Here is a 13,181-nt window from a genome sequence, read left to right on the forward strand (position 1 = left end):
AGTCCTAACTGGAGTTTTTTGGATCACTGAGATGAGCATTATGGAGTAGCCATTTCATTGATCTGCTCATTTACCACATGTGTATTGAACACCTACTATATACAAGCTGTTGGGACAGGGCTGGGTATATGGTGAGTAAGAGACAGCCCTTGAGCTCATTGTCAGGATTAGGCAGGGCTTGTGGTCCAAGTCTGTGGTCTGTCTGGATTGAAGGACTGTCTCAGCACAATTAGGGAATATCTTGTGTGCAAATCAAGGGGCCTGTGTGGTTGGATTTAGAGGATTAGAGATGAGTCTAGTGAGAATGAGAGCAGACCCTTCCAAAGGGGAAACATAAAATGGTTTGAGGAACAATATCAGAGGAAAGATCTTTAGCCTCCTGGGAAGTACATTTCAAGGACCCTATCCCCGATTTAAGTTTCTAAATTCTCATGGGTTATGAGGTCTGTGTTAATACTTTAGAACAGTAACTCATGCATTCAATACTTGGTGGTCCTTCATTAAAAAAAAATTTTTTTTGAGACCGAGTCTCACTCTGTCTCCCGGGCTGGAGTGCTGCAATACAGGGGTGTGGTCACAGCTCACTGCAGCCTTGACCTCCTGGGCTAAATCGATCCTCCTGCCTCAGACTCCCGAGTAGCTGGGACTACAGGCACTCTCCACCACACCTGGCTAAATTTTTTTTTCTTTCTTTAGAGATGGGGTCTCACTCTGTTGCCCAGGCTGGTCATGAACTCCTGGCCTCAAGCAGTCCTCCTGTCTCAGCCTCTCAAAGTGTTGGGATTGCAGGCATGAGCCACTGTGTTCAACCTAGAAATTGTAATAAAATATAAAAAGATGGGAACTCAGTCTAGATTAAGGATTAGGATCAAAGAACACTGCGTGATCAGATTTAAAAACAAACTACTGGCCAGGCACGGTGGCTCACACCTGTAATCCCAACACTTTGGGGGGCCGAGGTGGGTGAATCACAAGGTCAGGAATTCAAGACCAGCCTGGCCAAGATGGTGAAACCCCATCTCTACTAAAAACATAAAAATTAGGCAGGCATGGTGGCACATGCCTATAATCCCAACTACTGAGGAGGCTGAGATAGGAGAATCACTTGAACCCAGGAGGTGGAGGTTACAGTGAGCTGAGATTGCACCACTGCATTCCAGCCTGGGCGACAGAGCAAGACTCCACCTCAAAAAAAAAAAAAAAAGTCTATTAGGCTGGCTGTGGTGGCTCATGCCTGTAATCCCAGCACTTTGGGAGACCAGGGCGGGCCAATCACCTGAGGTCAGGAGTTTGAGACCAGCCTAGCCAACATGGTGAAATCCCATCTCTACTAAAAATACAAAAAAAAAAAAAAAAAAAAAAAAATTAGCTAGGTATAACCCGTAGTCCCAGCTACTCGGAAAGCTGAAGCACGAGAATTGCTTGAACCCGGGAAGCGAAGGTTGTGGTGAGCCAAGATCACATCACTGCATCTTAGCCTGGGTGACAGAGTGAGACTCTGTCTCAAAAAAAAAAAAAAAAAAGAGAGAGAAAAAAAAGGAACTATTCCCGCCAGCCATGGTGGCTCACTAGTGTAATGCCAGCACTTTGGGAAGCTGAGGCAGGAGGATCACTTGAACCCAGGAGTTCAAGACCAGCCTGGGCAATACAACGAGACCCCATCTCAAAATATTTCAAACAAACAAAAAAACAAATGAACTATTCCTTCACTCAGCAAGCATTCTTCAAGCCCTGCCCAGTACCAGGTACCAGTGAGTCAGTGACAGTTTCTCTCTGGTCAGTCTTAAGTCAAGGTAGGGATGAATCTGGGGTCAGGGTTAGGAGGTCAGTCTTGGGTCTGGGTAACAAGTCTAGGGTCAGTCTTTGGCCAGGGTGGGCTTAAGATTCAGTCTTTGGCCACTGTTAGAGGTCACCCTCACCCTGGTCAGGGGTCAGGATCAATCTCTTGTCTATCTTGGGCCAAAGTTAGAGATCATTTTGTAGACTGGGTTATGGGTTGGTTGAGGTCAATCTGTGGTCAAGGCTAACTGCTGGGCTGTGACCAGGTCTTCTGGGAATGGAGTTAAGGAAGTATATAGCCTATGACTAGACGCAGTTTCTCTCAACCTAAAGGTCACAGCCCTGGACAAGAATCAGACCATAGCCCAGGCTTTCCCAGCTGCATGCAGCGTGTCCCTACACATCCTGGTTCGTCAGCCCAGCCTGCACTCACACAGTGCTCAGGCCTTCTGCTCCCACTTCCCCACTCAGATAAGCATGAGGAGGAACTGCAAAGCTTTATTCTTGGGTAACTCTCAGTTTTGTAGACTAAGAAAAAGGCAGCTTGAATTGGAGCTGTGGGTTTTTTTGGTCTTTTTTTTTTTTTTTTGAGACAGTCTCGCTCTGTCGCCCAGGCTGGAGTACAGTGGTGTGATATTGGCTCACTGCAACCTTCGCCTCCCGGGTTCAAGCAATTCTCCTGCCTCAGCCTCCTGAGTAGCTGGGACTACAGGCATGTGCCACCATGCCCGGCTAATTTTTGTATTTTTAGTAGAGACAGGGTTTCACCATGTTGGCCAGGCTGGTTTCAAACTCCTGACCTCAGGTGATCCTCCCGCCTTGGCCCCTCAAAGTACTGGGATTACAGACGTAAGCCACCATGTCCAGCCGGAGATGTGTTTCTTGAAGGTGATGGGGTCTTGGATGAAAGTCAGGGGCAGGTGGGTGGGGTCCCTGCACAAGATGATACATGGACTGTGTTTCAGGGAAGCCTATCCCAACTGTACAGTTCTCGAAGCCCGCCCGTGTTACAACGTGGCTCGCCTCATGTTCCTCGATGCAGAGAGGTAAGGGACTACGGGCGGGGAAGGGTAACACCAAGGGCCCCCTGCCATTGTGAAGGACATATTGGCTACCACACAGGCTCCCCTGCTAGATTTTTTCCTAGGGCATTTGATTTTAATTCAACTCTTTGGAAGGCCTGTTAATTCAGCTCTGGAAAGAGCAAGGCCTGGAGGTTCGAGTTTGTTGTGAGGGGAAGGGGGCCCATGGTCCCCACTGCATCTGAGGACATGCCCTTCTTTGGCTACAGTATGAGAAATTTAGGTCAGCCTGCAGGAAGAACTTCTGGCCCTCTAGGGATGGGTGGGGAGACCTTAGGGTGTGGCCACATCTGAAGCATGTATCCTAAACAAATTCAAGAACAAGACAGCTCCTGTCCTTGGGGCGTGAGCTAGATGACCCCCAAGCTGAGCCAGCCCCAGCCCCAGATGTAGGTGACCAGACATCTGGGTCCCACAGGAAGAAGGCTGAGCGGGGAAAGCTGTACTTCACAAACCTCCAGAGCAAGGAGAACGTGCCCACCATGATCAACCCCAAGCCCTGCGGCCACCTCTGCTGCTGCGTGGTGCGAGGCTGTGAGCAGGTATGACGCAGGCTGGCTGTTGAGTCTGGGGAGGGGTTGGACTGGTCCTGGGGAGGCAAGGCTGGGGCCCTGCCCTCAGTGAGTCCCCAACTGTCCCTGGAATCCTTGAAGCCTCAGTTCCCACTGTTGGGTTTGTCTGATGTCCCTACAGCGACCAGGTTTTCAAACCTCAAATTAGAAGATGTCAGCCAAAAGGGCGATGTTGTGCTGTACCCACTGACTCTGGGGACTTGAGCAAGTTGCTTACTGCTCAGTGCCTCAGTTTCCTCATGGGGTTAATGTACCCACTTTATGAGAGTGTTGTGAGGGTAAAGTGAGTAATACATATAAAAAAGCTTAGAGGTGCTGGGTACAGTGGCACATGCCTGTAATCCCAGCACTGTGTGAGGCTGAGGTGGGTGGATCACTCGAGCCAGGAGTTGAGACCAGCCTAGGCAACATGGCAAAACCTGATCTCTACAAAAAAACAAAAATTAGCCAGGCATGGTGCTGGTGCTGCACACATGTAGTCCCAGCTGCTTGGGAGGCTGAGGTGGGAGGGTCACTTTAGCCTGGGAGGTTGAGGCTCCAGTGAGCTGAGATCCTACCACTACACTCACACCTGGGCATCAGAGCGAGACCCTGTTTCAAAAAAAAAAAAAAAAAAAATGCTTAGTGGAGCAGTGCCTGGCTTATAGAGAGCCCCGAGTCAGTGTGGGCTGGATGCTGCAGGCCCAAGCCTGGCTTTCCAACTAGAGGCCCTGGCCCTAACCCTCCCACAAAGGTGGAGGCCATTGAGTACTACACAAAGCTGGAGCAGAAGCTGAAGGAAGACTACAAGCGGGAGAAGGAGAAGGTGAATGAGAAGCCTCTTGGCATGGCCTTTGTCACCTTCCACAATGAGACCATCACCGCCATGTGAGTCCCCAGCTTGGCCCTCGGCCCTGAGCAGCCCGCCAGGGCTCCCTGACCCTGTGCTCATGGCCTTCTGCCAGCAGTGTGGCCTCCGGGTGGGCCTGTGGTTACCAGTGCCCATCTTTCTAGCATCCTGAAGGACTTCAACGTGTGTAAATGCCAGGGCTGCACCTGCCGCGGGGAGCCACGCCCCTCATCCTGCAGCGAGTCCCTGCACATCTCCAACTGGACCGTGTCCTACGCCCCAGACCCCCAGAACATCTACTGGTGAGCAAACAGGTGGCAGGGCAGGCTTTCCAAGGCCTGGGGTGGGCTCAGTAGGTAGGGGGAGGAGAGGGAGTGTCTTGGTGTCACTGGGGGCCAATCCTGCCCTTGGTCCCTGGAGTGACTGCCCCCCACCTTTTCAGGGAGCACCTCTCCATCCGAGGCTTCATCTGGTGGCTGCGCTGCCTGGTCATCAATGTCGTCCTCTTCATCCTCCTCTTCTTCCTCACCACTCCAGCCATCATCATCACCACCATGGACAAGTTCAACGTCACCAAGCCTGTGGAGTACCTCAACGTGAGGCCCCACGCCCCTTTCACTTTCCACGCTGGGTCACAACACACAGATACCAGGCCCTGAACCCTCTTCCCCCAGCCCAGCCCGTTCTGCTTCTTCCAGCCCCCTGCACCAGCCAGCTCCCAAAAACCCCTGTGTGCACTTCCCTTCGGCTCCCTGCCACCTTCCCCCTCAGAGAGGTCACCCTTAGGTTTGCAACACCTGGAGAAACACCCAGGGAAGAGAGAGAGCCTGCGTTTAGTCCTGATCTCAGAGAAGTCCCCTTCCCTCACCCCTTAGTCTTTCTAACTGAGAAAATGGAAGGGTTCCACTAGATCAGTGGCTTTTAGACTTAGATTCTAATCTCTTTATCAGCGTGAAACCCAATGTGGAAAAGCAGGGCTGCTCCGATGACAGCAGGGTGGCATGCACGTCTGCCTAGCCTCCCATCACCCCTCCTGCCACGCACAGAGCATACCTCTTTAGAACCTCAGAGTTTGAAGAAGGACAGTTTGCAAATCACAAGCAGTGATAATAGCGTAATAGATAAGACCCAGACTGCATGGATTCAAATCCCTACCTCATGGCTTGCTAGCTAGGGAAGCTATTGAATTTTTTTTGCCTCAGTTTACTCATCTGTCAAATGGGGTAACAGCATTACTGTGAGGATTAAAACATGGAAAGTACATCAGCAGTGCTTAGCACATAGTAGGTGTTCAGCAAATGCTGACTCTCAGTATTATTCACCCTGGGGTTATACATATGGCCCTGGCCCCCACCGTCACCCCAGACCTCCAGATGTTCTGGAATTCCAACATGGTAGCCTTGAGAGTTGTGAGGCCCAGGGCCCAGCTGGGGAGGAGGCACATAAGCAAAGCCACCTGGGTCCCCTAGACTGCCCTGCCTGACACCCCGCTGTGTCCTGCTGCAGAACCCCATCATCACCCAGTTCTTCCCCACCCTGCTGCTGTGGTGCTTCTCGGCCCTGCTTCCCACCATCGTCTACTACTCAGCCTTCTTTGAAGCCCACTGGACACGGTAAGGTGCCTCTACTCACACCACACCTCGCTGTGGCCTGCCCTCAATGACCCGTCCTCACAGGGCAGCACTTTGCCCTCCTGGCAGTCGCACAGCTGGCAGGGAAGGGGTAGTGCCCAGCACCCTCACCTTGGGAGGCCCACCCTTCCCGGGGGATACTCCTTGGACATTGTCATTGTTGAGGGACCAGGTCTGGGGCCTGGGCTCCCTTGACCTGTACCGTTCCCTGCTCCCCTCCCTCCAGCTCTGGGGAGAACAGGACCACCATGCACAAGTGCTACACTTTCCTCATCTTCATGGTGCTGCTTCTGCCCTCGCTGGGACTGAGCAGGTGAGTTGAGGAGGATGGGAGAGGAGCCAGGGTAGGGGGATTGCAGGATAGGGAGAGGAGAGCAGTTCAGGCTCCCTACCTCCCTTACAAGGCAAGGGGCCCGAGATGGGAAGCCTGGCCACCCCCAGGCTTCCTGAGCTACCCACCCCATGTCCAGGAGTCTCCCCAGTGGCTCACAGAGGAGGGACTCCCCCTCCCCTGGTGTTCTGCACCACTCCAGCCCCCACCCCGTCTCTCCTCTGCTTCCCTCCAGCCTGGACCTCTTCTTCCGCTGGCTCTTTGATAAGAAATTCTTGGCGGAGGCAGCTATTCGGTTTGAGTGAGTGACTGGGGCCCCTGGGGAAAGAGACCAGGCGGCAGGGATGGGTATGCTTGAGAGACATTGCCAGCCCCATGGGGGGGTGCAACAAAGCTTCCAACCCCTGGAGGGGGAAGAAGAGAGAGGATCTGGCGGGGTTACCCCAGAGGTTACCCACAAGGTGTCTCGGGTGTGTATACATGGTAGAATTCCCTAGGGTCTGTGTTGGTGTTCACTCTCTGGTAACTGTCTGGATGCTAAGATCACCCTCAAGGTAGATTTGGGGCTTGGGGGTCCACATTCTGGTAGTTTCTGTGGGGGTATCTTGTACCCATATTCTGGGACTAACATTGGGCGTCTCTGGAGTTCCACTTCGGAGGTTTGGGGAGCCATCTCTAGTGAGATCTTGGTCATACTTAGGGAGTGACTTGGAGGCTACTAGGGGCATCCCTGAAGGTCTCTAGAGCCCATATTTTTGGGTATCTGTGGAAGGCTGTTGGCCTTATAACTCTGGGGGTATCTGTGGCAGGGGTGCTAAAGGACTTACACTTCGGGTTGTTTAGTGGTACAAGTTCTGGGAACATCTCTAACATTTCAGGCTTTTATTCAGAGGGGTACCTATGGAGTTCTGTATGGGCGTCTTCTCTTGGAATCATGTGAGGATATATTGGGGGTCATGCATCATGGCTGCGGGCACAGACTCTAGGGGTTTTGCTCTAGGCCATCTGTGGTGATCTTTGACTCACACTCGGGGCATCTCAGGCACTGACAAAGGTTCCTGGGTTCCCCCAGAGATGTCGGGGATGGGTCTCAAAGCTTGTTTGTGGAGGTATCTGAGGTTCATGGCACACTCTGGGGGTAACTGGAGTTGTGGTCATAGTGGGGGAATCTTCTGGGTGTTCCTGGGGCTCAGTCTTTGGGTTGAGGGTCTCACTGGGTTGTCTTTGGGGATCCTGGACAGTTCTCTCCTGAATCATCTGGTAGCCTTAGGTGGTCTTGAGCACTCTCTCCATGGCTCTATATGAGGCACAAGTTCTTGGAGCTGTCTGTTGCCACTCTGTCTCTGGGGGGAACGGGGCACAGGTGCTTGGGGGGCTAAGCTGGGGGTGTCCACATGGAAGAAGCATGTTGGTGGTGGAGGTGTGGGGTGCTGTAGTTCTGGCAGTGGGCGGGCCGCCACCGGGTCACCCCAAGGGTGCAGTGCTGGAGCACCTGGTGCCCGCAGGTGTGTGTTCCTGCCCGACAACGGCGCCTTCTTCGTGAACTACGTCATTGCCTCAGCCTTTATCGGCAACGCCATGGACCTGCTGCGCATCCCAGGCCTGCTCATGTACATGATCCGGCTCTGCCTGGCGCGCTCGGCCGCCGAGAGGCGCAACGTGAAGCGGGTACGGCTGCCTGGGGCAGCAGCGGCCCGCACAGCGCCCCCTGGTGGCCCAACAAGAAACAGTAGTCATCGCGCTAGGGTTGAGGGGCACAGGAGGGCTGAGACGTGGGGAGTCCAGTTGACTCACGGTGGCTCCGGGCCATCCCCTTCCCATATCTGGGGCGTTCGTATTCCGCCATGGGTGGACATAGGTAACCCTGAAGGCCCTTGCCAGTTCTGACAGTAGCATTCTGTGATGGGAGTTGGGGAGATCTGGGTCCCTAGCACTAGGGTCCCTCTGTCTTAATAAGAGGGCTCTGGGCATTCCACTCCCAAGTCCACCCAACTCTTGCCCCCTACCTGCCAGGCCCCGACCCCTTGAAGGCCCCTCTCCATGCCCCATCACTGCAACCGCCGTGACCCTCCTCTCAGCCATAGCCCCTCTCTCCATCTGCTCTGCCCTACCCGACCCTAGACATTAGGTCCTGTTCCCCATGGCTTCTTTTCTGGCCCCAGAGGTCCTGGCTCCCTTCCCTGTCCCTCCTTCCCTGCCCCTCTACTCAGTCCCTGCCTCCCTGAGCCATCCTCCTGCCCATCTCCCCCCCAGCATCAGGCCTACGAGTTCCAGTTTGGCGCAGCCTACGCCTGGATGATGTGCGTCTTCACGGTGGTCATGACCTACAGTATCACCTGCCCCATCATCGTGCCCTTCGGTAGGCACCGCCGCGCCGGGACCTGGGCCCTGCTCGGGGGGACCCAGGACCTCACCCTCTCCACTCTAGGAAGGCAGGCCACCCCGAGTGGACAGGGCCCGGCTGGGAGACCGGCCCCTCGGGGCTCCCGCCCGGTCCCTGGCTCAGTCTGGGGCCTGGCCTGCGGGGAGGAGGGGGAGAGCCATCAGCTCAGGCCAGACCCAGCTGGCATGTGGTCCCCAGGGCAAAGTCACCCCAACATGGCCATACTCACCCACACCTGTGCCTTCCCTCAGTGGGATGTGCTTGGTCACAGATCACATATGTGCTGACATGTTCACACACACACTCCCACACAGGCATCCATGCACACACTTGTACACCATTCTGTAAACTCAGGAAAGACCTGGATTCCAGGGTGGGACAAGTCCTTGCCACTCATGGAGATAGTCTGCTGTATCTGAACTATGTGATTTGGCCAGGTCTCTCCTCCTTTTTGAAGTTTAGCAAAGTTTCTCTTTAACCATCACCCCCACTGGTAGCCTCTACTTTCCTCCCCAATAACATCCTAACTCCTTAACCAACCCTCCCTGGTTATTGAAGGCTCCAAGTTCCCAAACTAACTTCCTTGTCCTCATTAGAAACTCCCCATCCCTCCACCTCTAGGGAAATAGAACTTGTCCCTTCATTTATACTTACCTGTTTAGGGACAGGGATAGAGAAAAATGATACGGGTTTTAAGAAGATGCTTGTTGACCCAAATGACTACATTTCCAGCAGTAGAATTCCCAGTGAGGAGTGCAGAATGAAGGGGTTGAAGTGGAGGAAACTGAAGTTCTGTGATCAGGCTGGGGCATGGGGCACTGTCCCGTCCTGGGGCCTGGGCAGGAGGAGGGGGCCAACCCTTCGGCCCTCTCAGGACCAGAACAACCTGTGACAGACACACAAAGGTTCGGCGGCACTGGTTCCGAGGTCAGGGCCCATGTGGCTTCCCTTAGGGCTCATGTACATGCTGCTGAAGCACCTGGTAGACAGGTACAATCTCTACTACGCCTACCTGCCGGCCAAGCTGGACAAGAAGATCCACTCGGGGGCTGTGAACCAGGTGGTAGCTGCGCCCATCCTCTGCCTCTTCTGGCTGCTCTTCTTTTCCACCATGCGCACGGGTGAGGGATCCCTACCCAGGGAACGGGGGCACGAACAGAGGGGTTTCCAGCCAGAGTCCAGGCAGAGCAGACCACAGGAGAAGCCGCATGGCTGGGGGTGGCAGGCAAGGGGCCTGGGAGAGGCTGGGACCAGGCTGTAGCACCTGGGAGAGTGAGGACTGCATTCAGTGGGTATCAGAAGCTGGGGTGGGGAGGCCCTGGGGGTACCCACAGGAGATAGCAACCCCATTCTTTGCCCCCCAACACCAGGGTTCCTAGCTCCCACATCTATGTTCACATTCGTGGTCCTGGTCATCACCATCGTCATCTGTCTCTGCCACGTCTGCTTTGGACACTTCAAATACCTCAGTGCCCACAACTACAAGGTGTGGGGCGAGGGTGGCAGGGGGGATGGCTGTGGGCAGGAGCTCAAGGGGATACCAAGGGTCCCAGGGCTGGCGAGGGCTGAGGGCAGTACCAACAGGGCCAAGCGGGCATGGGGCCATGATCAGGGATGAGGACATGCCCCCACTTCCTGACTCATTCTGGGCCCCTCAAGATTGAGCACACGGAGACAGATACTGTGGACCCCAGAAGCAATGGACGGCCCCCCACTGCTGCTGCTGTCCCCAAATCTGCGGTGAGTGCCCTTAAGAGTTGGGAGGGGCCTCTGACAGACTCAGCCTCAAAGCCCAGTGTTCCCTTAGTCCTGCAGAAAGGGGAACCTGTTCCAGACCCCATGGGGGCAGGGAGAGAGCTGATCTCCCTGGAGGGCTGCCCCTGCCTCCCAGGGCCCTGCCCACTCTGCTGTCCTACAGGCCTTGGTGTTCCCCCCATCCATGAGGGGTAGCTGTTCACCTTGCCTCTATTTCCTCTCCCTCTTCAGAAATACATCGCTCAGGTGCTGCAGGACTCAGAGGTGGACGGGGATGGGGATGGGGCTCCTGGGAGCTCAGGGGATGAGCCCCCATCGTCCTCATCCCAAGATGAGGAGTTGCTGATGCCGCCCGACGGCCTCACGGACACAGACTTCCAGTCTTGCGAGGATAGCCTCATAGAGAATGAGATTCACCAGTAAGGGGAGGGAGGGGCCCTGGAGGCCACATCCTGCCCCACCCCACCCCTACTCCCACGGACACTAAAACGCTAATAATTTATTAGATCTAAAGCCCCTTTCTCCCCAGCCCCTGCTTTCATTAAGGTATTTAAACCTGGGGATTTCACTGCTCTCCCCCATGATGGAGGGAGGGAGGGAGCCCCCCAACCTCAGTGAGGAGAGCCCCGAGCCGGCCCCGGGGCAAAGAGGGGTGCAGAGGGAGTTCTCCCAGATCAGTACCCTCCACCCCTCCCCAGCTAGTAGCATAACCAGGAAAGGGTTAATGAGAGCCGAGAGGAGTACCTGGTGCACCTGGTGCCGGTGGCTGGAGACCTGGGGGACAGGTGGATCTGGGGCTGCCCCCCCTCCCCCACCACCGCCCCAGTTTTTTCCACCCCACAGTTCCTGGGATCCAGCCCTCCAGGGAATTGGAGCCTCCAGCCCCTAGGGGATGCATGAGAGGGGAGGGGGTGCTGAGTGGGAGGAAGAGTCAGGCTCAGAGCTGGGGTGGCCTGGGGGTGGGGGTGGGCAAGGCTGACACTGGAAAATGGGTTTTTGCACTGTTTTTTTTGTTGTTTTGGGGTTTTTGTTTTGTTTTGTTTTTTTCCTTTAAAATAAAAACAAAGAGAAAAGCTCTGAGGCAGGTGTCTGACTTGAGCTGCCCTGGGCACCTGGGCTGGGTCCCCACCCTCCCATCTGGAGGGTATCTGTGTGACCCTAGGCAAGTTGCATCATACCTCTGGACCTCACTTTCCTCATCTATAAAATGGGAATAGCAATGTCATGGCCTCTAGCTGTTTTAAGGATTAAATAAATAGGAAGTTCTTAGCCCAGTGTTTGGCACATAATAACAAACCATAATTAATATTCTCATAGATGAGGAGATTGAGTCCCAGAAAGGAGAGGTCCCTGCATGACGCTGGGCAAGGGACTTGTTCAGTGTCTCATTTCCGTGTCAGGGAGAGGAGAGAGTGGGGCCAGGGAGAGAATTCAGGGGTATCTCAGAGGCAGGAAGGGCCCCTGTGCCCAGGTGGCCACCACACCAGCCCTGCGCACTCTGATCCTTCCCCTGAGTCCCTGAGCAACACACATGGGACAGAGATTCAGGGAGAAAAGGTCATGCAAAGCCACAGGGTCCATGCTGGACCAGGATGAAGGCCCGTCTGAGCACCTCAAAGTAAGCCTGGTCCCAGCCCATCTCCCTTCCCCAGGAGGGCCTGATCTCCTCAGTGAGAAGCCCCCTCCCATCCTCCAGTCAAATCTTACCCATTCTCCAAGACCCAACTCAAATTCACATTCTCGCCAGGCGTGGTGGCTCATGCCTATAATCCCAGTACTTTGAGAGGCCAAGGTGAGTGGATCACCTGAATTCAGGAGTTCGAGACCAGCCTGGCCAACATGATGAAACCCCATCTCTACAAAAAATAACAGAAATTAGCTGGACATGGTGGTACACCCCTGTAATCCCAGCTACTTGGGAGGCTGAGGCATGAGAATCACTTGAACCTGGGAGGTGGAGGCTGCAGTGAGCCGAGATCATGCCACTGCACTCCACCCTGGGTGACAGGGCAAGACCCTGTCTCAAACAAACAAAAAAATTCACCTTCTCGAAGGAAGGTCCTGTGACTGCTGTACCCCACGCTGCAAAGGCCCACAGAGCCATGGTCCGCACCCACACACATGTATACACGGCATGTACTGCAGGAGGCCTGCATTCCAGTCCCTATTCTGTCACTAAATGGCTTTGTAACCCTGAAGAAAAGGAAGAAAAAGGAACTCCTAGAGGGAAGAAAAGAGACCTCAGAGGAGGAGGAGAACCAGGTTCCACAAAAGTCAACAAGAAACCACCAACAGCAGGAACAGCAAACACAGCAATCCTGATAAAGACTGCCCAGGCGCCAGCAAGGAGCAGGAGCAAAGAGTGCCCAAGGTCCAGCCCCAGGCTGCAGAGAGCTGTGGCAAACACAGCTTGGAGGGCCAGTGTTTATGGCAGCGGGCCATGGGTGGAGGATGGGCCAGTGACAGTGGAGGTGAAAGTTGAGGCCTTGGTCCTGGCCTCAGCCTCCATATGTATGTCAGATCTGCAGTGTTGTGAAACGTGAATTCCCAGATAGAGTCCCCAGAGTCTTGGGGCCAAGGGAGTGCCTGCTGGTGGTTGGGCAAAAATTGGCACGGCTTTGAAAGGAGCACCTTGGTTTGTGTGAAGGCTTCCCGGTGCTCCCGAAGCCTGTTTTCTGTATGGATGGGCAGGCACGCCACTGCCATTTGCCTGGCAAGCCCCCTTGTCTGCAAAGCATGACCTGGACAGACCTCAGCCCCCACCTCTGGTTAGCTGAGACCCCCCTCATTCCTCATCTGCCCAGCATGCCTTCCCTTTC

At 54.5% G+C, this 13,181-nt stretch overlaps 1 protein-coding gene across 5 annotated transcripts in view; it reads left to right on the plus strand.

The window, feature by feature from the left end:
* Window positions 1-11,442, plus strand: part of TMEM63B (transmembrane protein 63B) — a 28,728-nt gene extending 17,286 nt beyond the window's left edge. For all 5 annotated transcript variants that reach the window (XM_010369754.2, XM_010369756.2, XM_010369752.2 and 2 more), the window contains 14 exons: window positions 2,745-2,825; window positions 3,280-3,403; window positions 4,167-4,300; window positions 4,427-4,564; window positions 4,705-4,858; window positions 5,769-5,875; window positions 6,120-6,206; window positions 6,460-6,525; window positions 7,730-7,892; window positions 8,478-8,583; window positions 9,561-9,728; window positions 9,978-10,093; window positions 10,267-10,347; window positions 10,594-11,442. In XM_010369754.2, coding sequence (XP_010368056.1) covers window positions 2,745-2,825; window positions 3,280-3,403; window positions 4,167-4,300; window positions 4,427-4,564; window positions 4,705-4,858; window positions 5,769-5,875; window positions 6,120-6,206; window positions 6,460-6,525; window positions 7,730-7,892; window positions 8,478-8,583; window positions 9,561-9,728; window positions 9,978-10,093; window positions 10,267-10,347; window positions 10,594-10,785 — 1,717 coding nt within the window. In that variant the 3' untranslated portion in view covers window positions 10,786-11,442. The remainder of the gene's footprint in view (window positions 1-2,744; window positions 2,826-3,279; window positions 3,404-4,166; window positions 4,301-4,426; window positions 4,565-4,704; window positions 4,859-5,768; window positions 5,876-6,119; window positions 6,207-6,459; window positions 6,526-7,729; window positions 7,893-8,477; window positions 8,584-9,560; window positions 9,729-9,977; window positions 10,094-10,266; window positions 10,348-10,593) is intronic.
* Window positions 11,443-13,181: the final 1,739 nt, after the last annotated feature.

Source organism: Rhinopithecus roxellana, chromosome 4 (assembly GCF_007565055.1).
Source record: "Rhinopithecus roxellana isolate Shanxi Qingling chromosome 4, ASM756505v1, whole genome shotgun sequence".
NCBI lineage: Eukaryota > Metazoa > Chordata > Mammalia > Primates > Cercopithecidae > Rhinopithecus > Rhinopithecus roxellana.